At 43.5% G+C, this 24559-nt stretch overlaps 1 protein-coding gene across 2 annotated transcripts in view; it reads left to right on the forward strand.

Annotated features, from left to right (window-relative positions):
- Nucleotides 1-1748: 1748 nt before the first annotated feature.
- Rft1 (RFT1 homolog) overlaps nucleotides 1749-24559 on the forward strand; it is a 37470-nt gene continuing 14659 nt past the window's right edge. Inside the window, exons 1-7 of one of the 2 annotated variants that reach the window (XM_031362099.1) lie at nucleotides 1749-1856; nucleotides 5907-5992; nucleotides 7758-7874; nucleotides 8806-8995; nucleotides 10319-10420; nucleotides 14584-14721; nucleotides 21968-22046. In XM_031362099.1, the coding sequence (XP_031217959.1) occupies nucleotides 1794-1856; nucleotides 5907-5992; nucleotides 7758-7874; nucleotides 8806-8995; nucleotides 10319-10420; nucleotides 14584-14721; nucleotides 21968-22046 (775 nt within the window). In that variant the 5' untranslated portion in view covers nucleotides 1749-1793. Of the gene's footprint in view, nucleotides 1857-4873; nucleotides 4919-5906; nucleotides 5993-7757; nucleotides 7875-8805; nucleotides 8996-10318; nucleotides 10421-14583; nucleotides 14722-21967; nucleotides 22047-24559 lie in introns of those variants that run through there. The other variant, XM_031362100.1, reaches the window with a different exon arrangement.

Genomic DNA, 24559 nt, shown 5'->3' on the forward strand with positions numbered 1-24559 from the left:
TCTTAAAAAAAAAAAGACAGTGATGAAAGGTGATAAGCAGTGGTAAGAGAGTGAGGAAGGCCTAAGAGTTTAGAAAATGGTGGTCCTGTATGTTAGGGACTTCTGGGGGAAAAGTATAAAACACTTCTAGTCTATCCTTTGACCCTGATTTGTTCTGCCCAGGCCTGTGATATGCAGATTCGAACAAGGCACTTTACATCTCCAAGGTTTACTTTTCTCTTCTCTGACAACCAAACACAAGTATCAGAGCTTTGGGAAGGTTTCTATAAAACTGCACACATGAAAATGCTGTGCCTGACTTTTAGTCCTCAGTTCTTCCTTTGCAAAATGGGGAGAAGTCCTGCCCAGCCCAGTTGGTGGAAGGGTTATGTAACTACATTTGTGTGAGAGTCAATGGCAAGAATCTAACTGATGAGTCTCTGCTGAACACTTAGAACTGATGGCACTGCTTATTTGTTTTGTTTTGTTTTGCTTTGCATCCTAGGCTGGCTTCAAACTCTTTATGCATCTAAAGATAACCTTAAAATTCTGATTCTTCAGCCCTCATGGCTGAGTATTGGACTTTAAGCACACAGGTGTATATAGTGCTGGGACTGAACCTAGAGTCTCTTGAGTGTTAGGTAGGCATGCCATGGACCCCCAGCCTCTGACCCCATTGTCTAATACCACAGTATTTGATTTATCTGCAAGAGAGACAGTTATAAAAGGAAACAACTTTCATTAAAAAAAAAATAAATAAAAGCAAGAAGAGGGCTGGTGTTGTAATGTCTGTGGTAGAGTACTTGCCTTATATTAATGAAGCTCTCGGTTCAATCCCCAGCACTGAGAAGCTGGGCAGGGAAGATGTTTAGCAGGCCTGCAAATTAGCCTAGCAGGTTAAGAGCTTACCATGTAAACCTGCCAATCTGAGTTTGATCACAGGACCCATGCAAAGGTGAAAAGAGAGAACTGACTCCCGAGAGTTCACTGATACACAATTACACTATGCAAAAAATTATATATATGTATATATATGTATATACATATATATACATATATATATGTATATATATATATATATGTATATATATATATCTTTATAATTAGAAAAACAAAACACAGCACAAAGACGATGGCAGCTCATCTTCTGGAGACAGTGGATTGGGAGTTCAAGGCCATCCTAGACTCCCTAAGTGAATTCCAGGCCAGCCTTGGCTACACAGAAAGACCTTATTTCAAAATAACAGCTGGAATCCCTGCACTTGGGAATCAGAAGCCCGCAGATCACTGAGTTCGAGGCAAGTCTGATTTACATATCGAGTTCCAGGCTAGCCAGGACTACATAATGAGACCCCGTCTTTAAAAAAAAAAAAAAAAAAAATCAAACCAAAAGACATCATTTGGGCCTGGGAGTGCGCCCCAGTTACCCCAGTGTTTCAGAGGCTGCAAGTTCTAGGCCAAAATGGACTACAGGGACCTGCGTTGAACACACTCTCAAAACAACAACAAAAAGAAAAAAGAAAGGGAAGGATGGAGGGAGGGAGAGGATGCAGGGAGGAAGGGGAGTGGGGGAGAGAGGGAGAGGGGGAAAGAGGGAGAGGGGGAGGGGGGAGAGAAAGCAAAACACCAAGCCTAAACAAAAGCAAGAAGCAATTGAGGCCCAGCTTCACAAGCTGTTTGGATTCGCAGATTCGTGTGCTCCGCCCCCGCTGTCAAAGACCCCAATCAGGAACGAGCCTTCTCGTGATGTCATTTTTCCGCGACGAGGGCGGGCGCCGGCCGCATTTCCTATTCTGAGTCCTGGCTCTGAGGCTATGGGCAGCCAGGAGGTGTTGGGCCAGGCGGCTCGGCTGGCCTCCTCGGGTCTCCTGCTGCAGGTACTCTGCTGCGCCCGCTCCAAGGCGTCGTGCGACGGCCAAGCCTCACGGGGAGGCTGCTCAGGGTCACCTGCACTGCACAGGGACCACGGCGGCGGGGAGGGGCGCCGGGTCTAGAAGTTAGGAGACTGCGGTCCCAGTCTTGGCTGATTACTACAAACATGCCATTTTCTTTCTGAGCGTTGTATTTCTGTGTGGTAATAGGAGATAGTTTAAGCAAGTGGTAGAGACGAAGGCTACTTTAATCTGATATTTTAAGGGGTTCATTTCTTGAGTGTTTCCACTCTTGGTCCTCAAAACACCGTTCAACTCTGATTCACATTTAGAGAGACCATATAGCATAGCTAAGAACAGGGATCCGGGTTCAGGCATTGCTTGCTGTGTGACCTAGGACAAGTCACTTGAGTCCCTGACCCTTTAGTCCCTTGTTGACAAAAATGAGTGTGATAGTATCTAATTCAGAAAGCAATTTGCAAGGATTGTTTGGGATCACTTGAATAAGCGCACTTAGCACAGTTCCTGTATCCTAGTGTGCACTTAATAAACTACATCTGCTATGTGTCCTTGGACAGACTATTTTTTTGGCTTTTAATTTTTTTATTTTGCAGATGACACTTGCCAGTTCATCTGCATGGTCCAGAATCCACCTTCATCATTATCTTAGAGAGGCACAAAGAGATTAGGAGAGAGAAGCAGGCTGAATTAGATTTAGGTTAGATGGCTGCTTTTTAACTTGGATTAGGTCTTTCATCCCAACACTCAAGAGGTTGAGTTCTCTGTGAGTTCCAATCTGAGCTCCAGTCCAGATAGGGCTACATACTTAAAATCACTTGACTTTTTTTCTGAGCATCAGTTTATTCTTTTCTTTTCTTCCTTCCTTCTTTCCTTCTTCGTCTTTGTCTTTTTATTATTATTATTATTATTATTATTATTATTATTATTATTATTATTAAAGACAAGATCTCTCTATGCCTCCCTGGCTGTCCTGTAACTCACTGTGTAGACCAGGCTGGCTTTGAACTCAGATCTGCCCTGCCTCTGCTTATAGGCGTGAGCCACCAGTCCTTGCTTTTGATTTTTTTTTTTTTTTTTTTTTTTTTTTTTTTTTTTTTTAGAAAAGAGATTGCTATGTAGTCCAAGCTGGCCTTGAATTCTTGATACTCTTGCTGCAGTTTACAAGTGCTGGAGTAACGAACATACCCCTACCCCACAGCTTCCTCATTTTGAATGGGAACAGTAACTTGGCTTTACAGGGTGATCAGGAAGATTAGATGAGATAATCTCTGCTGTGTCCTGGTGTGCTGCAAGGTGTGAGGTAAGTGGCAGTGTAGGGATAAAATAAGCTACATATAAAGGATATAGAAAAGTGCCTTGCATACAGTTCATACAGAATCAGTGTTGGCCACTCTTCTTTTAACTTCACTTGTCTAGTTCTTTGTTTTTCTGTTTCACAGTATAGGTTAGTTCAATGTGTTATACATGGTGGTTTTTTTTTAAGATTTATTCATTTATTTTATGTATATGAGTACACCGTCACTGTCTTTAGATACTACAAGAGGGCATCAGATCCCTTACAGATGGTTGTGAGCCACCATGTGGTTGCTGGGAATTGAACTCAGGACCTTTGGAAGAGCAGTCAGTGCTCTTAACCTCTGAGCCATCTCTCCAGCCCCATAGTGTTGATATTTTCTACCTTTGGTAATACCTTACTACCTAGATTGGTGTTGTAAGACAGAAACAGGTTATAGCAGGAGACACACTGGAGTAGAAATCTGTGTGAAGCTAAGCTGGGCCATTCGTTTGTTGTTTGATATTAGGCAAGATTCCTTCATTCTGAGTTCTGTTTCTGGTGAATTTGCCTGGCTGTCATTTGCTGTTGCGATTTGAAGCTAGGTTCCATGCATCCTAAGCCAGTACTTTATCACTGAGCTATAGTCTTAGTCCTGATTGTCTTTTGTTGTTTTGTTCTTGAAACAGGGTCCCACAATGTAGCCCTGGCTAGACTAGAATTCTCTAGGTAGGCCAGGCTGGTCTCAAATTCAAAGAGGTTTGCCCACTATTACCTTGTAGATACTGGGATTAAAGGTTTGTGTCACCGCGATTAGCCTGCTTGGTTGTTTTTAAGGGTCAAATAATTAACAGATGTAAAAGCTTTTATACGTGTAAATTTTTTTTTTTTTTTTTTGGTATTTTTGAGATAGGGTTTCTCTGTATAGCTCTGGCTGTCCTGGAACTCACTCTGTAGACCAGGCTGGCCTTGAACTCAGAAGTCCACCTGCCTCTGCCTCCCAAGTGCTGGGATTAAAGGCGTACACCACCACCACCCAGCTGTAAAATTTTTTATGAAAGCAAATGGAGGCTATTTGTTAATAAGGGTCCACTGGGTGGACTTAAAACTCTGAGTAGCCCAAGGAACCTGGACTTTATTAGCCCAAATCTTTATTCAGACCAACTAGAAGATACTGATATAACTTGAGACCGTTGAGTGCCTTGGACAATAATAACTTCTTAAATGTTCAATTTGTTTTTTGTTTTGTTTTGTTTTCTTTGAGAGAGGATTTCTCTGTGTATCCGTGACTGTCGTAGAACTTGCTTTGTAGACCAGACTGGCCTCAAACTCAGTGATCTGACTGTCTCTGCCTCCTGAATGCTGGGATTAAAGGCATGTGCCATGACTGCCTGGCTAAATGTACAATTTGCAATCAGCATATATTATTGTACAAAATGGTGGGTTTTATAATTTTGTGTGTATTTGTGTGTATGTGTGTATGGATTTTTAAAAATCGTAAAATGTAGGTTCCTTGAGTGTTTTAGTTCAGTTCAGTCCTTTTTTTTTTTAAAGATTTATTTATTTTATGTATAATGAGTATACCATTGCTTTCTTCAGACACACCAGAAGAGGGCATCAGATCCCATTGCAGATGGTTATGAGCCACCAGGTGGTTGCTGAGAATTGAATTCAGGACCTCTGGAAGACCAGTTGGTGCTCTTAACCACTGAGCCATCTCTCCAGCCCAGTTCAGCCTTATATACTTCCTTAAGTTACAATGCTGATGCTTAAGGTAGCTTTGCAGCTACATTTTATTATGTAATTTGTCTGAGCTAGCCAGGATATAAGTTTTATTGCCTTTAGTTTTTACATTTAAAGAATGTTTTCACTTTTATAATCTTATTTTAGCTTTGTAATCAACCTTATAATATCTTTAGCCTTGTTTGACAGAGAAAATTGAAGCTTATAAGAGTTAGAAGATGCTCCATGCATTTAAGAGCTAAGTAATGGGTGGAGATTCAGCTGAGTACTTTGTCTAATAAAACTATGAACTGGCTTCCAGCCACCAACACTGAGTGTGGAATTTGGTGTGTATATATGAACCTACATGATTCCCACTCCCATTTTACATTATCTTATTACTACAATTGTTATTTAAATGAAAAGTGGCAAGTGTTCAGTCTACAGTGTTTCCTTTGTAAGACAAGATTAAGTAAGTAAGCAGGAGATTAAAATGTCCTTAGAATCCCTAAATATTGCCAGACAGAGAAGAAAGATTCCTAGGGTTCCTAGTGAGCCTGCTATACTCTGCAGGCTCTTGCTTTACTGTGTACAGTTTCTAAGTGGGATTTGGGGAGTGTCGTCTTTTGATTTTGTCCTCCAAAAATGTGTTAGGCTGCATCCACAGCTATCTTGGGACTCAAGTGGCCCATGGCCCATAGGTTGGAGAAAGTTTTATCTAGAAGCCTGACAGTGTGAACCACTATCACCGTTCTCTCTCTGTCCCTTTGACTTTGAGCCTGAAGATACAGTCTGCTCAGGCTTCTCACCTCTTTAAATAAGGAAGATTCCCAGATACCTTCCTGGGTTGTTTGCCCACTGCTCAGGAGGCTGAGAGACTCTAAGGAATTATAGCTCACAGAAAGCAAGTATGTTGAGGTGAGCATCTTAGAGAAGAGTCTTCATAGCCAAGCGGCTCAGTTATCATCACATCTGGAAGGACAGCTACACGGTTCTCATAGTCAACACTTTAGATGTAACTCAAATGTATTTTCTTACAGGTCTTGTTTCGATTAATCACCTTTGTCTTGAATGCATTTATTCTTCGCTTCCTGTCAAAGGAGATTGTGGGCATAGTGAATGTCAGGTAAGAGGAATGGACCCTGGCGCTCTCCACAGCTCCCATCACCAGTCACGGGCTTTTCCAGATTGTTCCCATGTGCCCACTCAGATTTTAGAGGCATTTGCCTTTCCCAGGAGCAGAGCATTTCAGCAGTGGCTGAGGAGTGCAGGGCGGGGGATGATCAGGCACTGCTGTGCTTAATGGGCCCATGCAGTGTTTTCCATTAGCAGCCTTCAAATGCACATTTCCCCCCTAGTGTTCTGGTTTTTCTGCTCTTAGGGCCCAGGAGAAGAGTGGGAGTAATTCATCACAAACCTTGTCTCAGGTATAATCCTGTGTTCTTGTCCTGCTGACACAACACAGGAAGCAAAAATTGTGCAGTTCATGAGGATGTGCCTCAAAATTGCAGGGCTGGGGACAGCCAGATGCCTTCATTTCTGCCTCAGTGATTTTGTAGTTGAGCTGGTAACTGGGATCAGAGCTTGCATCCTTGTGATGAATTCTGTGGAAAGTAAACTTGTTTTGTCTTGTAAAACTCAGCTTGTTTCTTCTCTGTTCTAGGACACCCACACTTATTTTGTCTTCACAAGTGACACACACACAAAATGTATGAAATTATGTCTTTAGAATAGCTCAGCTTCTTAGGTGTTTCTTTAGAGCCTGATAAACAAAGACAGTGTGTTCTAGACAGAATCTCACGCCTGCTATTTACCAACCAAATGCTCATTGGAGGTTTTTCAAAAAGCCTAATGGCAGTTCTCAAACTTGGGACTGGCAATGCAGCCACCTGGAGCTTTGTACTAGGTAGGGTTCATGATCTCTGAGGCAGTGGTAAGACAGAGAGGAACCACTGAGACGTACTATTTAAAAAGTAGGAAGATAGAGGGAGCGGGTATTTCTCCCCATGCATTCTTCCCCAGCTTGCCAGGTGTCCGCCATGACAGGCTTTGGCATCTTCCACCACAGTAGGGCGTGGCTTTGTCTCCTCATCTGCTGTGCTGGGTGGGCTGCTGGGGAGTAGGTGCACTTGGACCACATCATCAGGCTGCTGCAGAGGCAGGGAAACCTCAGCTGCTTTTCTTTAGGTGCAGGAAGACTGGCTCAGGTGCTGGCCACCTGCACAGTACTCAGGCAAGTCTTCCTGATGGGGGTTGCAGCAACCTCTGTAATGGCGGCCTCCCATGGCGTTTGTCCTGAAAGTCTTTTGGCTAGGACCACTGTGTGGTAGAACCCCTGCTTCACTCAGAGGCTCCAGTGTCACCAGGAGGTCCCCTTATTATGTGGGGTGCTAAGCTTGTCTTTTTTCTCCTTACAGTCAGGACCACACCTCACCCTCTGCCATAAAGCTGCAGACTCTGATCACTGCAGCCCTTGCTATCTCACAGTCAAGTGTGCCTAGCTTGATTCTAACTCAGATTTTCATGTGGTTCAGACTGATGGGGGTCTTGTAAGAGTTTGAGTTTGTTTCTCTGAAGTGCTAGAGATGCAAGGCACGTGCTGTACCACTGAGCTATATCTTTAGTCTCCTTTGTACTTTTTTATTTTGAGATAGAGTGGAACTGGGATGCAGGCTGGCCGTGAACTTATTGTATAGCCCAGCAGGCCTTGAACTTGTGGTCTTCCTGCCTTAGCCTCCCAAGTAGCTGGAATCACAGGTCTATGACATCAAGCTCACCACAAGTGGCTTATAACCAATGACTTTTCTTATTCCTGTTGCTAGGAAAATCTCAAAGGTTCTTTCAGTAAAAAATGTTAAAAAGCCTTAGCAGTTTCTACATTTGCTTTGCAGACTGACATTGCTTTACTCAACTACCACCTTCCTGAGCAGGGAGGCCTTCCGAAGAGCTTGTCTGAGTGGAGGTGCCCAGCGCAACTGGAGTCAGACCTTCAACCTCCTGTGGCTAACGTGAGTTGTGCCCAGAGTGTGGTGGTGAAATGACAGTACCCGTTTACAGCAGTACAGTTACCTCCAGACTGGCTTTGTAGTGGGTTTGGGGGCTAATTTTAGTAGCAGAAGGGGAGAGTGTCTGGGTTGGAGATGCTGCTTGGCCCGTTTCTCTCCGTAGCCAGGAGGGTTCTGGCTGGGGTTCCTGGACTAGGTTTCTGGCCTGCTCCTGGACTGATTTTATTCCTCATCCTTATACCCTGTAGTTTCCCTGGAGCCTTTAGCAGCTACTTAATATTTTTACAAAGTCTGTCAAGGCTTTCTTTACATCGTTCTTCAATTCTTTAGAATGTTCTTGTAGACCAAGTATGTCAGCTGAAAATTAAAGTGGTTTTCTCAGCTGAATCCTTGCAGCAAGGCTGGTGGTCTTTCCCAGTGCCCCCCTTGCATAAACCAGTGTAACTCAGAGAGATGCCTGTCAGAAGGGTTGGCAGGTGTCCATTTTATTAGTAAAATGGCCGTGCCTTGTGATACACACATGAAATGAATACTGTGCTGGGGACTATTGGTTATTTGGGGTGCAAGACATTGTATAATGTCTGATAGTCAGTCTAAGCATGGGCAACAGGTTTTTTGTTTTTCTGGAAAGTTCCCTTATTGACTTAGTATAAACCAGTGGATACAGTGTAGGCTTTGGAGTCAGATCACGAGTGGGTGTTGCTTCTGGTCTTGGCCACTTGTTTATAACCTTGGCCATGTTACCAGCCCCTTTCAGCCTCAGGTTCCTTTTAAATGGGGAGAGTGATTGAGGATTAGAACATTCTCTACTAACAGATTCTTACTATGGTAATTATTTTTATTATAACTATTCTTTTCATTCGCTATTACTGTTTTAATGTATTTTTATACTCAAAACTTTGTATATTAAAAATTATCTTTTCTATTCTTCTAGTGTCCCCCTGGGTATATTTTGGTCCTTATGCTTGGGCTGGGTCTGGTTGCAGTTGCTTGAAGTGCCTGATCCAAATGTGGTCCCCTACTATGGAACTGGCGTGCTGTTCTTTGGTCTCTCAGCAGTTGTGGAACTTCTGGGAGAGCCTTTCTGGGTCTTGGCACAAGCACATATGTTTGTTAAGCTCAAGGTTAGTGACCCTCTTGTGACTAGAAAATGTGAGCAATAATGGAAAGTGTGGGGTTTTGTTGTTATTATTGATTGTTTTGGGACAGGGTCTTACCATATAGTCCAAGCTGACCTGGAGCTGACAGAGATCCACCCACCTATGCTTTCTGAATGCTGAGATAAAAGGTGTATGCCATCACACCTGGATGCATTGTTTGTTTATACATTATGCGTATGGGTATTTTGCTTGAGAATATGTCTGTGCATCATTTGGGTGCCTAGTGCCTCCAGAGACCAGAAAAGGAGGTTAGATCTCCTGGAACTGGAATTATAGACAGCTGTGAGCCACCATGTAGGTGCTGAGAACTGAAACCAGGTTCTCTGGAAGAGAAGCCAGTGCATTTCACTGCTGAACTCTTCAGCCTCCAGATCTGGGCTATTTTAAAAAAGCTTTTCATAGGAAAGAATGATGTTTCTAGATTTAATTGTAGAGAACTAATTGGGAAAAGGTAACATGATGAATTTACTATTTTAAATTTGTCAGATGGGCTATGCTAAAGTTTGTTTTTGCCAATTGAGGCATGGTAGGAAACATGTATAATCCTAGTACTCCAGAGGCTGAGGCAGGAGAATAGTGTATTCAAGGCTAGTTTAGGCTATATAACAAGATTTTATCTCAAAAAGCAAGTAGATGCCAAGGACATGGTTCAGTCAGTTGCTTGCTATACAAGAATGAGGGCCTGAGTCTCTATCCCTGTACCCGTATTGTAAGCCATGACTGTAATCCCAGCCATGGGGAGGCACAGGCAGGAGGATCCTGGGACTTACTGACTAGCAGTCTAACCAAAATAGGAAGTTCCAGGTTCAGTGAAAGACATTTGTCTCAAAAAGTAAGGTAGAGAGCCATAGAGGAAGACCTGACCTTGATCTCCAGCCTCTGTGTGCCCACACATGTGCACCTGCTGCACACACATGCACATGTATGAAAGCATTGGGCACACACACAAACACACACACAATCTGTGGTGGGGTGGTTACCTCTACCTCACTATATTGTAAGTGAAAAACAGGTTCTGTATTAAGGAAGATAAGAGTTAGAATAAAAACTTAGGAATGCTATAAAACATTTCATATTTTTCTGGTGATCTTGTTTAGTTGTAAATGATGTTGATGTTTCTTTTCCTCTTTTAAAATACATTATTTAATGCATCCATCTTAAGACATAGCACCCATTACAAGAAATAAGCATTACTGTTGATGCTTATGCCCAGCCATGCTGAAGTTTGTGTTCATTATGTCTTTTCATACCCACTCGTTGGTAATATGGCACCTTTTGTCTGTGCAGGTACTTGCCGAGAGCATGTCGGTCATCCTCAGGAGTGTCCTGACAGCTTTTCTCGTCCTGTGGTTGCCTCACTGGGGTCTGTACATCTTTTCTTTGGCTCAGGTGAGAATTATGGCCTTACCCTTTACATCTCTGTCTTCCCTTCTTGTTCCACTAGCATGTGACTTATGCTCCCGGTATTCATGCTGTGGGATAGTTGGAAACTCTAGAATCTTGGCTGGCTAACACTCTCCAGCTGTGCTGTCTGTCCTGCTTCACATACTAGTGTCCTTAGGGACCTGGGGAGGGCCATACGCTTTCTGATATCCAACACCAGAAATTCCTGTTAGACATTTTGTGAGCAGGTCCATATCAGAATGATCTTTGATTGTCTAAGAGTCTTATGGGAGAATGGGGGGGAGCAGGAGGGTGGAATAGAAATCAAATTGTATGTGTATTATCTTCCTTGATTTTCAATTAGTTATTTGCAGAATAGGAGGAAACACTGCCAAGTATATTTTAAACTTAGATTGAAATCTCACATAATTCAGAGAGAATGAATTAGTCCAAGCAAGCACATTTTCAGTTGTAGCAATTTCAGCTCCACCTTACATTCTGGTACAGCCCACAGTTCTAGCTCTAGTAAAGATACTGCTGGAATAAAAGTACTGTTTTTAAAAATGAGACCTAAAGCTGGGCATGCTGGCACACACCGTAAGAGACAGGGGCAGACTGATTTCGATGAGTTCAAGGCTAGCCTGCTCTACATAGGTCGTTCCAGGACAGCCAAGGCTTCATAGAGAGACCCTGTCTCAAAAACATAAACAAACAAACAAACAATAGTAGAAATGAAGCCTAAGGTCAGGTATTTACCACATATCAAAAAGACATGCGAGCGAAGTGGCTTGCAGTGGGTTCTGTTTTGTTGAGATAGGCTCTTTTAGCGCTGTCCAGCTAACCTTGAAGTCAGTTTACTTGGCTTTGGTTTGTAGGCCTTTCCTGTGTTTTTGGTTTGGTTATTTGGTTGGTTGTGATTTTTTTGTTTTAGGGACAGGGTTTCATACTGGTGCCCCAGCCTGGCCTTGAACTTGTAGCACTGCTCCTACATAAGCCTGGAAACTTCGAGGAATAGAGCCAAGAACTCCATGCCTGGATGTCTACTGTGTAGTTTTCATTAGTGGTTGAGAAGGCAGATGAAGATGCTGCTTAGTAATGATTTACTTGACATTCTTTCCTATGTCATCTGAAAAATACTGATTTTTTTTTTATGTAACACAAAAAGACTAGATATAAAATTAATTAGGAATGATGATTGCCTGAAAAACCAATTTGCAAAGAGATACATAGTTTAGAGAAATTAATTATCTAAATTGGTTGTTTTTCTATATCTTTTTGGATCTAGAACTGTAGCTTTCACCATTATCCTTGTTTTTAAGCATTCTCACTCATAGAGCAAAAGGCCCTCAGAAATGCCCAGTGTAGTTTGCTCTTACTTTGGGAAAGGCACTTGGCACCAAGTGTTTTTTTTTCCTTTTCTTTTTCCTCTTTTTGGTTGTTTTTTGTTGTTGTTGTTTGTTTGTTTGTTTTTGAAGATTTATTTATTTTATGTATATGAATACACTAGCTGTCTTCAGGAGAGGACATTGTGTTCCATTACAGATGGTTGTGAGCCACCATGTGGTTGCTGGGAATTGAACTCAGGACCTCTAGAAGAGCAGTCAGTGCTCTTAACCGCTGAGCCATCTCTCCAGCCCTCTTTTTGGCTTTTCAAGACAGGGTTTTTCTGTGTAGCCCTGGCTGTCCCGGAACTGACTTTATAGACCAGACTGGCCTTGAACACAGAGATCTACCTGCCTCTGCACCACCATGGCCTGCTAGCACTGTTTTTGATAATACAGTTTCTACCCATGATAGGGCCATAGTTCAAGGAGGGAAACAATGCATTTGTTTCCTTGCCATGAGACTTTTACAAGTTCCATAGGACAATCATGGCTGAATGTGTATGAGACAGTGACACAGCAGCGTGTGAGCCCTGCCCAGGGCACTGAGAGTCCCCTTATCAAACCTGTCTCCAAGGTCTTCCTTAAACTGCCCATAAAACTTGCCTTAGAATAAATAAGGAGTGCTTATTCCTGACAATAAAAGACACAAGCCACTCAGTTAAAAACTGGGCAAAGAATTTGAACAGACATTTCCCTAAAGAATATATAAAACAAATGGACAAAAAGCACATGAAAAAAATTTCAGGATCAATTATTATTAGGGAAATGCAAATCAAAATCATAGTGAAGGCCTGGCCTGGCCTTTAACCCCAGGCATTCAGGAGGCAGAAGCAGGTGGGATTATAGGAGTTTAAGGCCAACCTGGTGAGTTCTACATAGAGAAAATCTGACTAACAACAAACAAACCAACCAATAAATAAATAAAAGCAAAACCACAGTGAGGTATTGTTTCGTACTTACTAGGGTGGGTAATTTTTTGTTGAGTATAGAATAACAACTGTAGGTAAGGTTGTAAAGAATTGAAACTAGTACATTTCTGGTCTACACATAAAATAATCCAGCTTCCGTGAAACACAGTATGATAGTGCCTCTAAAAATTAAACATACAGCATATGCCAGCATCTCTCTCTTAAGTATATATACCAAAGAGAGCATTCATAACACTATTCATGGTAGCCTAAAGGTAGACAGTCTCAAATGCCCATTAACTAATGATTGAGTAAACAGAATTTGGTATCTCTATCAAATGGAGTATTATTAAGAGCTGCCATGTATAGTGGCATACGTGTCGTTGTAGCATCTGGAGACAGAGGCGGGGGGGCAGGACTAGGTAGGGGTCAGCCTGGTCTACAGAGTTCCAGAACAGTCAGAGGTCCACGGTACGAACAAAACATACTAAAGGAAAGAGGTAGTCAGGCATGAAAGGCCACACATTGTATGATTCCATTAATATATAATGTCCAGGATAGGCAGGACCACAGACAGCACAGTAGTGGTTGCTAAGTGCTGGAGGAGTGAATTGTAATTGCTTAAAAGGTACAGTTTCCTTTTGGGGTAATGAGAATGTTAAGGAATTAGGTAGTGGTGACTTTTCAATGGTTTGACAACAATGTAAGTGTACTACAAGCCTCTGGATCCTCTGGTTATAATGGTAACAGTTACTATGTGATTTTCTCCTGATGGAAATAAAGGGAAGGTCCTGTGGCTGTGGTACCCTGCCTTCAGATTGCCACGGTTTTCCAGAACTCAGCTTAGCAGGAGGGTGAAGAGAGATGGAGAAGCACACTCGTCATAAGCACAGGGGTAGTGGCTGCTGTGGCTCACACTCAGACTGCTTGGTTAAGGCCATGAGGCCTGAGTGAAGAAGCCTGGTGGATGGCAAGCTTCATGATTGAGATTAGAGCATATAGGATACTAAGCCTACGAAAGACGACTCCTTTTCCCTGCCGTGTGCCTGCCTTTTGACAGGAGTTCCCTTGTATAGACAAGTAGAAAAGGGGGCTTGGGCTAGGCATTGCTGGTGCTCACTCTCAACCCCAGCACTTGGGAGGCAGAGGCAGGCGGATTTCTGAGTTGAGGCCAGCCTGGTCTACAGAGTGAGTTCTAGGACAGCCAAGGTTACCCTGTCTTGAAAAATCAAAAGAAAAGAAAAAAGAAAAGGGATTTGGAGGTCCCAGTCCTGGAGCTAGGGTGTACTGTCGTTCTCAGAAGGGGGCTGGTAGCAAGGGGCTCCTTTGGATACTCATTTCCAACCTTCAAACAAAGCTAGCTGGCCACTACTGACCAAAGGCAATTCTTTTGTCTCAGTAGGGTGGAGGGTGAGGTAGACCTTCTCACAACCCCACCTTTTCCTCTTGGAGCTCAAAATAGCTGTCACCCTGCCAATGCCCTGGGTGGGAAGGAGAGCCAGTAGCTCAATTCTGCTTTGTAATCATAAATGACACAGGTTCCACGGTTTATGGAAAACCCAGTCCTAAATATTGGCAAATCCCCGCTGTCGGCACAGTCAAGAGTTTGCTGGGTGGGTATCTGACGTTGTGCCGTTTGAGCTCGTGGCTGTCTGCCTCGGAAGTTGTGTTCTCCAGGCAAGTACAGTGCCGGAGCCTTTGCAGAGGAGCCACGGTGGCGCTGGCTCTGAGTGAGCGGTGGGCTGCGCTTTGGAAGGTGAAATTAGTTAGGACACTTTCATGTCTTGATTGACCTTGGAGATAATATTGATAGTTCTGTTGTAATTATGCCTCTCTCAAAGCAGTTCAATTTCAACCCTTTGTTTTCTTGTTTAAGCTTCTCTACACAGCTGTTCTGGTGCTCTGCTATGTGATCTATTTAATAACATTACTGCGTTCCCCAGAATCAACCAAGCAACTGACTCTTCCTGTCTCCAGAGTAACACAACTGCTGCCCAGTATTTCAAGAAGCAGGGTGAGTAATGCATTTTGTTCACAGATGATGGTTATCCTGGAGATAGAGAACTGCAGCTGGCTTATTTTATCATAGGGAAGATAAATTTGCAGATTGTATTTATTGAGTGCTTGCCACGTACTAGCTCAGGATTTCCAAATCTTAGCACTGGTGACTTTTGTGCAGGGCAGGCTTGGTTATAGGAACTGTTTTATGCACCCTGGGATGTTTAGCATTCTTGGCTCATCATGCCAGTAGGTCTTCCCCCCACCAATGCAGCACTTACAATACCTCCAGACAACTGCCACATCTCCTTAGAGGCTAACCTATCACAGTAGAGAAAACCTGTGCTAGGCCCTATAAATCCTTCATGTACCTCATCCAGTGCTTGCAACTCTGAAAGGTTAACATTTTCACTCTTCATGCATTAGGGTTAAAGAGCTAAGGCTGAGCAAAAAGTACCCGTCCAGGGTGAGGGAGGAACGCAATTAGAAGTCCACAGGGGATCAAGTACCCATGTTTCCACTCCTGTGTCTTTCCTGGAGCCTTTTTCTTGGATTGATCTCTGGCAGAGACAGTCCAGAATTCTGAGAATGCAGGGATAACCCCCAGTAGTTGTTGACTCATTTTGGACCTTTTTGAGACAGTCTTGCTATTTATCCCATACTGGCCTCAAGCTTGCAATCCTCCTGCCTCAGCCTCTCGAGTGTTGGTATAAAAGATAAGAAAGATAATGTCTCGCTTTGTTTTGTTTTGTTTTGTTTTGTTTTAATCTTGGAGTGGGGCGCCGTTTCACATGACTACTTTCCCATCAGACTAAAGGAGAAAGCTGTATGCTGGCATGCAGGAGTGAAGCCTCAGCGTGCTCTACCCTCCTTCCCTCTCAGGGGCTTTGCCTTGCGTTTCCCAGCTCTGATGGAGTCAGTGCTACTGCCAGCCTGGAGCCAGAGCCTCTCAGGGGACAAAACACCATGCTGCTGCTTCATGCTGAGCACATGTCTTTTTCTCAGTACCTGTTTACTTGGTTTTTTGTTTGTTTCTTTGTAGTAGAAAGATATCCACTTGACTTCTCTTTTGTGATTACTTGAGAAGGTAGCCAGATATGTGGGAACAGAGTCTCTGAATTCATGGAGTCCTGTTACATAATGGTAAAGAAGGCCCAGGTATTATATGTCAGAGCCCACTGTGTTCTCACTTGTTAACAAGGAATGCTCTGTTCTCATCAGCTGGTCCTTAGCAGACCTTAACTGAGGACAATTTTGGCCACCGTTGTGTCTCATGTGTGGGCATAGATGGCTAGGACTCCAAATTAGAGGAGTCTCTCCCACACCAGAGTCTCCCAGTGCCCACTGTGACCTGACTAGCTTTTCATATTGACCAGCCTCTGTTCTCTAGCATGTTTTGGAAAGGAGTGTTTGTTGAATTGTTAATAGTTGCTTTACTAGCCGGGCGGTGGTGGTGCACGCCTTTAATCCCAGCACTTAGGAGGCAGAGGCAGGCGGATTTCTGAGTTTGAGGCCAGCCTGGTCTACAGAGTGAGTTCCAGGACAGCCAGGGCTACACAGAGAAACCCTGTCTTGAAGAAAACAAACAAACAAACAAAAAATACAAAACAAAAAATACAAAACAAAAAATCATTTCTTTACATGCCAAATAAGGGTAATAAGAATCTGTTCCGTAGAAGGTCTTGAGGGCCTAATGAGATGGAGCCTGTACAGGCTTACCACTGGCCTGGCACAAGTCAGCATCACCATCTGAGGCAAGGCTGACACCCTTAGCAGTGGTGTGAGTGCTTTATGCTTTAGCCGGCAGCTCACACTGAAAGCACCTGCACCCGTATCACTGGGACAGACGGCCCCATCCTGAAATGGCTGGCTCCATGCTTGGTGGGATTCGGGCTGCAGATATCCAAGAAGGAACATTTCTAGGCCTCAGAGAGTTTCCTGTTGATTTGGGAGGCAACTGGGATAGATCTAAAGTCTGCAGACTCTGGCTTTTTGTTTGTTTGGTTTTGTGTTTTATGGTTTTGTTTGCTTGTTCTTTTGCCATGGCCTAGTGCTACCTTTTGAGCTCAGACAGTCTTGTCTCATTGTCCAAGGTGTTGGGACTTTTAAAGTGAAACCATTGGCTTATGTGACTCATGCGGCTCTCTGAAGCTGTCAGGAGCTCTGTGAAGCCATTTGTACTTTGAAAAGAACCATTTAAGATGAGCGTGATAGCATAGTTCCAGGTAGAAAAATTACTCAGGCTTGTTATTTTTAAAGGGGTAAAGAGAGGAAGGGGTCTTTGGCTAGTTGTAGTGGTGTATGCCTTTAATCCCAACATTTGGGAGGCAGGCAGACCTCTAAGTTCAAGGACCAACCTGGTCTGCATAGTGAGTCCCCGCCCACAAAATGACAACAAAAGAAATACAAAGAAGAGACTAGCCTGCATTCAGCTCTCCCACAAGCAGCATACCTGCCTGGCTCCTTAGAGCAGCTTTCTGCACTAGACTCATCTATAAAACTATTCAGAATCACATGCAAGAAAGATCAGCTGGACCAAACAGTTTCCTTTCCTAGTCTTCTAGAATTCCATTTTTTTAAATTAGGTATTCATTTGGATTTATAATAAACTAATGGTACCTCAAATGATGACCGCTTTGTATATTATTTGGCATGTCTGAGTAACTTGAACTATTTAAGTAGAGCTGTAGGGTTCACCACAGCAAGCATGTGTTCAGCATGACTCCATGTTGAATACACTGTGGTAGAGAGACCTGATACACTCAGCCAACCACACTGCAAGACTGCATTTAGTGCCATCAGAACAGACGATCAGGGTGGATGGAGAGTTCTATATGCGAGCTTTCAGGAAGGCTTCCTGGAGGAAGCTGCTTTTGAGCTAGAGCTTAATGTGGGTGAGTGGGCAGAAGTGAACTGAGAATGTGGTGATATATAGAATCACGGAAAGAAAAAAGACATACTCAAGCCTGTTCTATGGCCCCTCTTGGGTTGGGATTGAAATATGGGAAGAGTAGGGGAATTGAGTAGACCAGATAGGGAGAGGGAAAGAAGGGTGGACATGGCATGTGGGCTCTCAGCAAGTGGCAGTGACGTCAGTAGAGTGGAGTGTGACCTTGTTAGAGCAGTGGAACTTATGGATGGTTTGGTTTGGTTTTAGAATGCAAAAAGATTTGCTATTTTTAATTTTTTAAAATTAAATTTGTTCTTTAACAATTTTGTGCAGGTATAATACTTTACTGAAAGGCTTACCCTCTCCCAGGTTCCTACTACCCTCATCTACCCTGCCATTTCCTACAGACCTCTTTCTCATTTCATGACTCAGATGGCCACATTCTCAGTCCCAACCCTGAATGCTCCGTCCACCTTGGCCGTCTGCTCCAAGGACACTAAATGATGCAGTGTGGCTGGATGAGTGTGTCAGGTCTCTCCACCACAGCAATTCAGCATGGACTCATGCCAAAGGCATGCTCACTGTGGTGAACTCTGCAGCTTCATTTTATTTTGTGACCCACTGAGTTTAGCAGGGGTTTCTTTGTGGCCATGGGTTTGGAGTTATTGTTGAAACCAAAAGAGCAGACAGTGGTTCTCCTTCTCCCAGAATCTAACAGGTCTAAGGTAACCCAAGCTAACCTCTAACTATGTAGCAGACAATGCCCTTGAACTTGTGAATCTCTTGTTCCCACTTCTTGAGTGCTGGGTTACGGCATAGGCTGTCACACACATCTGAAGGTATTTTTAATGGTGCCAAGTAGAGGAGCTTCGTGGTATCTTGCTTTTCTCTCATTCAGTCCCCTACCAGCTCCATCAAATAGGACTTGTTTTTCTCTTTTGAGACAGGGTCTCACTATGTAGCTGGCCTTAGGCTCTTAGTCCCTCCTGCCTTGGAAGTCGAGTGCTCTTTCTATAGGCATGTGTCACCATGTCTAGCTGACCTTAAATATGAGGTAGAACTTAATCTCATTTTGCAGATGATAAAAAAACAAGGCTTAGCAAAGTTAATTATCTTGCCTAAGGCTGTTGGGCTAAGTCAAGAAGCAGGTTAAGCCTTAGACTCCAAGCTTGATGCCAAAGCCTAAACCTACAGTGAAAGGATGTATTAGACAAGTTGTAAGACATCTCTGTGGGAGGCATGAAGTGATGAGGACCGTCCTGAGATGGGTGACCATGGGAGCTTGGGTAAGTCTGGGGCAGTCAGTGGCCTGTAAGGACTGGGTAGAAAGAGAAAGGGGGAAGGGGCGTGCTGTATGGGGTGGTGGAGGTGATGGGCTGTGGCCTCTGCTTTCCAATGACTTATCAGTGTGGGAGGCACACAGCTGATCATCCTGAATCACAGGAGCTTAGGAAGGGACCGGTGACTCAGCAGGATGAGCCTGGTTCTCTCAGCCTTTCCTACAGTTACTGCTGATCACCTTTCACCTCCCAAGCCTCAGTGTGTCCATTAGCACAGCAAGGCTTTAAAATGTCTGGTTAGGCACGCAGTGCAGTTGTACCAATCCAGCTTTGTTATCTAGTTTCCTTCAGCATCCCAGCAAGACTGCCTCTGAATACAAGTCCCCAGAATTCACTTCTTCTCTTCTATCTCAGTGGTCTGAGAACCAGAGCCTGAGAGAGGACTTCCTGTGAACGTGTCCTTAATGAACACTTGGGCTATAGAAAGTAGTGTGGCCATTCCTTCTGAACCACAGGCCATCAACACTGAAGCATTAGAAGAGGAAGTCCTTGATTATAAGCTTCCAGATTAGAGTCACTCTCCCAAGGACTTTCTCTTTTGAAAGCTGAATTATTTCCCCAAACACATTTACTACTTACTGGGAGGCAGACAGGCTTCAATAGGAGCATAATGGAGTCTGGACGGCTGGCTCAGACCTCTAATCCCAGCAAAGAGAGTGAGGAGAGATGCTGCCTGCAGGTTTTTGAGGCCAGCCTGGGCTACCTAAGTGAGACTGTCTTGGCAGGAGACACACCACACACACACAGACACACACACACACACACAGACACACACACACACATACCACACATACACACACACACACACACACACACACACACACACACACACCACACATATATATACACACACACACACACACCACACATACACACACACACCACACACACAAACGACCCAACAGCCCATGGGCAAATTTCAACTTTTTATTTCCTTTGAAAACAGCACAGGAGCTATAGCACAGATCCCTCAGAGGACAGCACTTTGCCAGGACAGGGGGGGATGTGAAAGAGATCCACACCTTCACTCACTTCCCCAGAGCTGCCCATGGACACAATCTGTCTGAGGATTAGTGGTCCACAGTGCCCTCTTGTGGTGATGTCTGGAAGCTCTTGTTCTGGAGAAAAGCAATGGTTGGGCAGTGTTAAAACATCGTGTGACTCAATTCCTTCTGCCTGGGGAAGGCTTACTTCAGGGCTACAGATGCTTTGACACCTGCTCAGAGCTCACTGACCCCCGCAGACAGTGCAGTCTAGTTGGCCTCAGGCCTGCGTTCACCTTGTCTGTAAGAAAAGGGAAGAGGAATCAGGGCTGAGAGGAGCCCTGTGTGCTTGGAGGTGTTCTAGTCATCTAGCCTGAGCTGCGTGGGACTGTAGAGCATTTTAGAATAATTGAAATTGAGGCAACAGTAAGGTTAGAATATTCACTGCAATTTAAAGGTTAGAGTGGAAAAAATAACATGACATGCTGCCATAGTTCTTCATATTCAGCACACGGCAAAAGTGGTATTTTGAGTTAAGTATACTAAAACTGGAAAGCAGGATGTGATGGTATGCCTACAATTCCAGCACTTGGTAGGCGCAGTCCGGAGAATCAGGTATGCAGTGTCATCCTCAGCTTAGCTACATATTGAGTTCAAGGCTACATTGGCCACATAAGACCCTACCTTAAAAATAAGAACAGGGCTAGCTCATCTGTTAAGGTTTTTTCTTGGTTTCAATTTCCAACATCATATGAACCAGTTATGGTGGTATGGGACTGTAATCCTAGCACTTGGGAACTGGAGGCAAGAGGATAGGGTGTTCAAAGTCATCTTTACCAAGTGAAGTGGCTCAGTTGTTAAAGTTGCTCTTGCCAAACAAACTTGGTAACCTGAATTCAAACCCTGAAATCCATGTAAACATAGGAGAAAACTGACTCCACAAAGGTGTCTCCTGGCTGCCACACATGTACTGTGGCATGCATGCTCACCCACCTGTATCATGCACACACACACAAACACACACACATACACACACAACACACACACACACACAGCATTTTGTTTTGTTTTGGCCAGACTGTTAGCTACTTTATAGGTTCCTGTTTCTATCACCCTTCTCTACCCTTACCCTTCCAACCCCCAAGGCTAGGTAGGATAGAAAGAAGGGTAGAGGGAGACGGAGCAGGATCAGTAGTGTTAGACTGCCTCCTGTCCATTAGGGGTATCAAGGCCCTTGGGGCAATTTTGATATTTGTCAAGATATCGTCATATCAAGCAAATCATAGTCTGCCACTATGGACAATCTAAAGCAGCCCCATATCCCACACCTGGGATTAAGACAAAAACATATTCCTATAACATTTCTATGTTTTTAAAGAAACCAGAATTCTCACTACATGTTTTAATTAGCTAGGTATGGTGTTGTATAATATTTGTAATCTCAGTAGGCTGAGGTAGGCGGGTCATAAATAAAACCAGCCTGGGTTACATAGTGTAATGGCTAATATTGATTATCAACCCAACAGGAACTAGAATCATATAGAAAAGGAACCTTTGGGCATGTCTAGGTTAGGTGAATTGGGATGGGAAGGCCAGTGAGTTGGGATCTGGGAGTTTCCATCCAAGGTCAGTTGGTCCTGATGCTCTGGGCCCATGTCAGGGTAACACACTGTGGCAAAAGTGTGTGACTGAGCAAAACAGTTTCCTTCTGACTGGGAAGGGAAAGAAGGGAAGGGGCTGGGGTCCCACAGTGCCCTTCAAAGCACACCTTTAGTAGCCTAAGCCCTTCTCACTGGGCACCACTAAAAGACTCTACCACCTTCCAGTCAGGTCCCACTGAGGACCAGACTTTCAACACATGGCCTTAGGAAACATTCAAGCTTCAAATTTTATTTGTCATATACATTTTCTGGTATTTTTGGATATCTTCTGTGTTCTTAGCACTGATTGAAGATTCAGTGGGAACTATTCAAGTTGGGGCCTTATGGACCTCTCAGGCTTAGATTTGAAATGCTGGAGATTTTGTTTTATGCTTTGTTTTTCTTTTAGGCATTTGTCAATTGGAAGGAAGCTAGATTGACTTGGAGCTTTTTCAAACAGTCATTCTTGAAACAGATTTTGACAGAAGGTGAGTAAAGTAAAAGTTCATATTGAACTGTCGGGAGATCATAGAAGATACAAAAGGATTCCACGGGACCACTGACACCAGAGCACTTGTCTGGGGCCCCCAGCAGAGGACCCTTAGAGATGTGCTTGCTTTATTTGCTTTTAAGTAAGACAGGGAACCAATATTTATTTAGCTTTATGTTTTACTTAAGTTGTCTACTTTAAATATCTCCACAGCCTTACAGAAGATATTCTCTCTCTCTGTTTAGGGATGTGGAATTGAAATCCAAGTCTTTGTTAGTCAGCTTTCTGTTACTGTGGCAAAATACCTGAGCTCATCAACTTAAAGGGAGGAAAAGGTTAGTGCAGCCTGCAGTTTTAGCTCATGGTTACTTAGCTTTGTTGCCAAGGTGACGCAATATGTCATGATGCTAATGTATAGCAGAAGAGGCTGTTGGGAAACAGAGTTTTAATATGTATGCTCCTGTGACCTGGCTTTTTTCTAGGCTCTATCTCCTGAGGGTTCCGGTAGGACCATGTGCTGGGCTCAAAGCTTAAACTCATGGGACTTTGAGGAACATTTCATACCTAAGCTGCAACAAAACCTAACTGGAAAAGCCCATGTTAAATCATTTAATACATTTATTATAAATGAGTTATATATGGCAGAAAATTAGAGAAAACCATAATCTCATTATCATATTCTAGCTTTTTATACATTTTATAGCCATTTTAAGAACGGCTTTGTTTGTGGTAGTGAGAGCATATATGCTCTCCCCTTCCACCCCACGTTTCCTGTACACTGTCAAGAGCTGAGAACAACGACAGATAAGCAACATGCCATGGCCTCAAGAAGCTTCTCTTGCCAAAGCCACTGCTGTGAGGTACTTAGCTGGTACATGCTGGGGGCTGTGCTTGGAGATTTAACTCAGCACAGGTTCTGTGAGAGCCCTCATTTACTAGAGCTCTGTTAAGGAGCCAAAGAGGAAAAGAGATGTGGATATCTGAGAGGTCTCCTGCCTAAGGGAGCTCTAGGGATGTGGAGGAGAGCCCATCATCCTGCCAGAAAACAGGGAGGGGCCTGAAAAAAACCCAATCGTAGGCTGAAGAAAGGAGGCCAAAAGAAAGCTGGAGTTAGCATATAAAAGGCCTCCAATGCAGAATTAAGGAACCTGGACACTTTGCAAGTATGAAGGAACTATTTGAAGACCTGAACTCAGGGATTGACAGGGGATTATACAATTGTCCCTTGGTATCAAGTTTTGGTTCTTAGACCAACCCCAGATATTTTAAAGTCTAAGGTGCTCATGTCCCTTGTGTAAAATGGTGTATTTTTTGTATATAACTTAGACATACCCTCCCTATGCCTTAATTGTACCTAGTACAATGCAAGTGCTATGCAAAGCTATTGTTATACTATTTGTTTAGGAAATAATTTATTATTTATCATCATATTAATAAAAGCATCAAGTAAAGTCATGTTCAGTTGAAATGCACTTTTTGGAATATTTTTGATTTACAGTTATTTGAATCATTAGAATCACAAACTCTCAGATATGGAAGCTGGCTGTATTTATAAAACCTGGAACTGTTTGAAGTTAGAGGGTTAGAATAGCACAGGGATAGAACCTGAGAAGTCCTTGTCACAGTTGTCTTTACAGGGAGACAGGACAGAGAGTCTTGAGAGAAGAGAGAACTTGGCCTTGTAACGATTTCTTTTTGAATTCCCAGGAGGTCAGAGCTTGCACTTTGGGGCTGTGGCCACTGTTTGGTGCTCTGTCTCTGTCATGGCCAGGGCATTTCATTTTGGAAAAGAAAATTCAAGCCAGACATGGTGACATGCACCTTTAAAAAAATCCCAGCTTTTGAGAAGCAGAGGCAGGTGGATCTCTGAGTTTCAGGCCTGCCTGGTCTACAGAGTGAGTTCCAGGAAACACAGAGAAACCCTGTTTTGGAGAAAGACAGAGACAGACAGAGAGACAGAGAGAGAAAGACAGAGACTGAGAGAGACAGAGATAGAGACAGAAAGAGAATCTGGCCTCCCTTAAGACTTGGAAGCCATTTCCACCTTTAACATTTGAGCAGTCTCCCCTTATTTTGTTGTTAATAGTATGGTTTTGAAATAATTTTTGCTTGTTTTTAATTTGGCTTCAAGAGTCTGTCAATAAAGACCTCAGCGGTTTCTGAACTGTTGCCATGAGATATTGCGAAATCAGTGTTAGGACATTGAACCGATCTTTAATTTGTTATCTGATGTTTCTCTGAGAGAATTTGTCAGCTGGAGCCAAGCATGGTGGCCCACATCTGTATGGCCAGCACCAGGAAGGTATGGCAGGAGGTTCATTTTTGAACTCAAACAAACAAACAAACAATCCAGGCAGCAGGGGTGGGGGATATTTACTAATTGAAAATATTGGGGCTGGAGAGATGGCTCAGCAGTTAAGAGCACTGACTGCTCTTCCAGAGGCCCTGAGTTCAAATCCCAGCAACCACATGGTGGTCACAACCATCTGTAATGAGATCTGATGCCCTCTT

The sequence above is a fragment of the Mastomys coucha genome, unplaced genomic scaffold (genome assembly GCF_008632895.1).
Source record: "Mastomys coucha isolate ucsf_1 unplaced genomic scaffold, UCSF_Mcou_1 pScaffold9, whole genome shotgun sequence".
Taxonomy (NCBI): domain Eukaryota; kingdom Metazoa; phylum Chordata; class Mammalia; order Rodentia; family Muridae; genus Mastomys; species Mastomys coucha.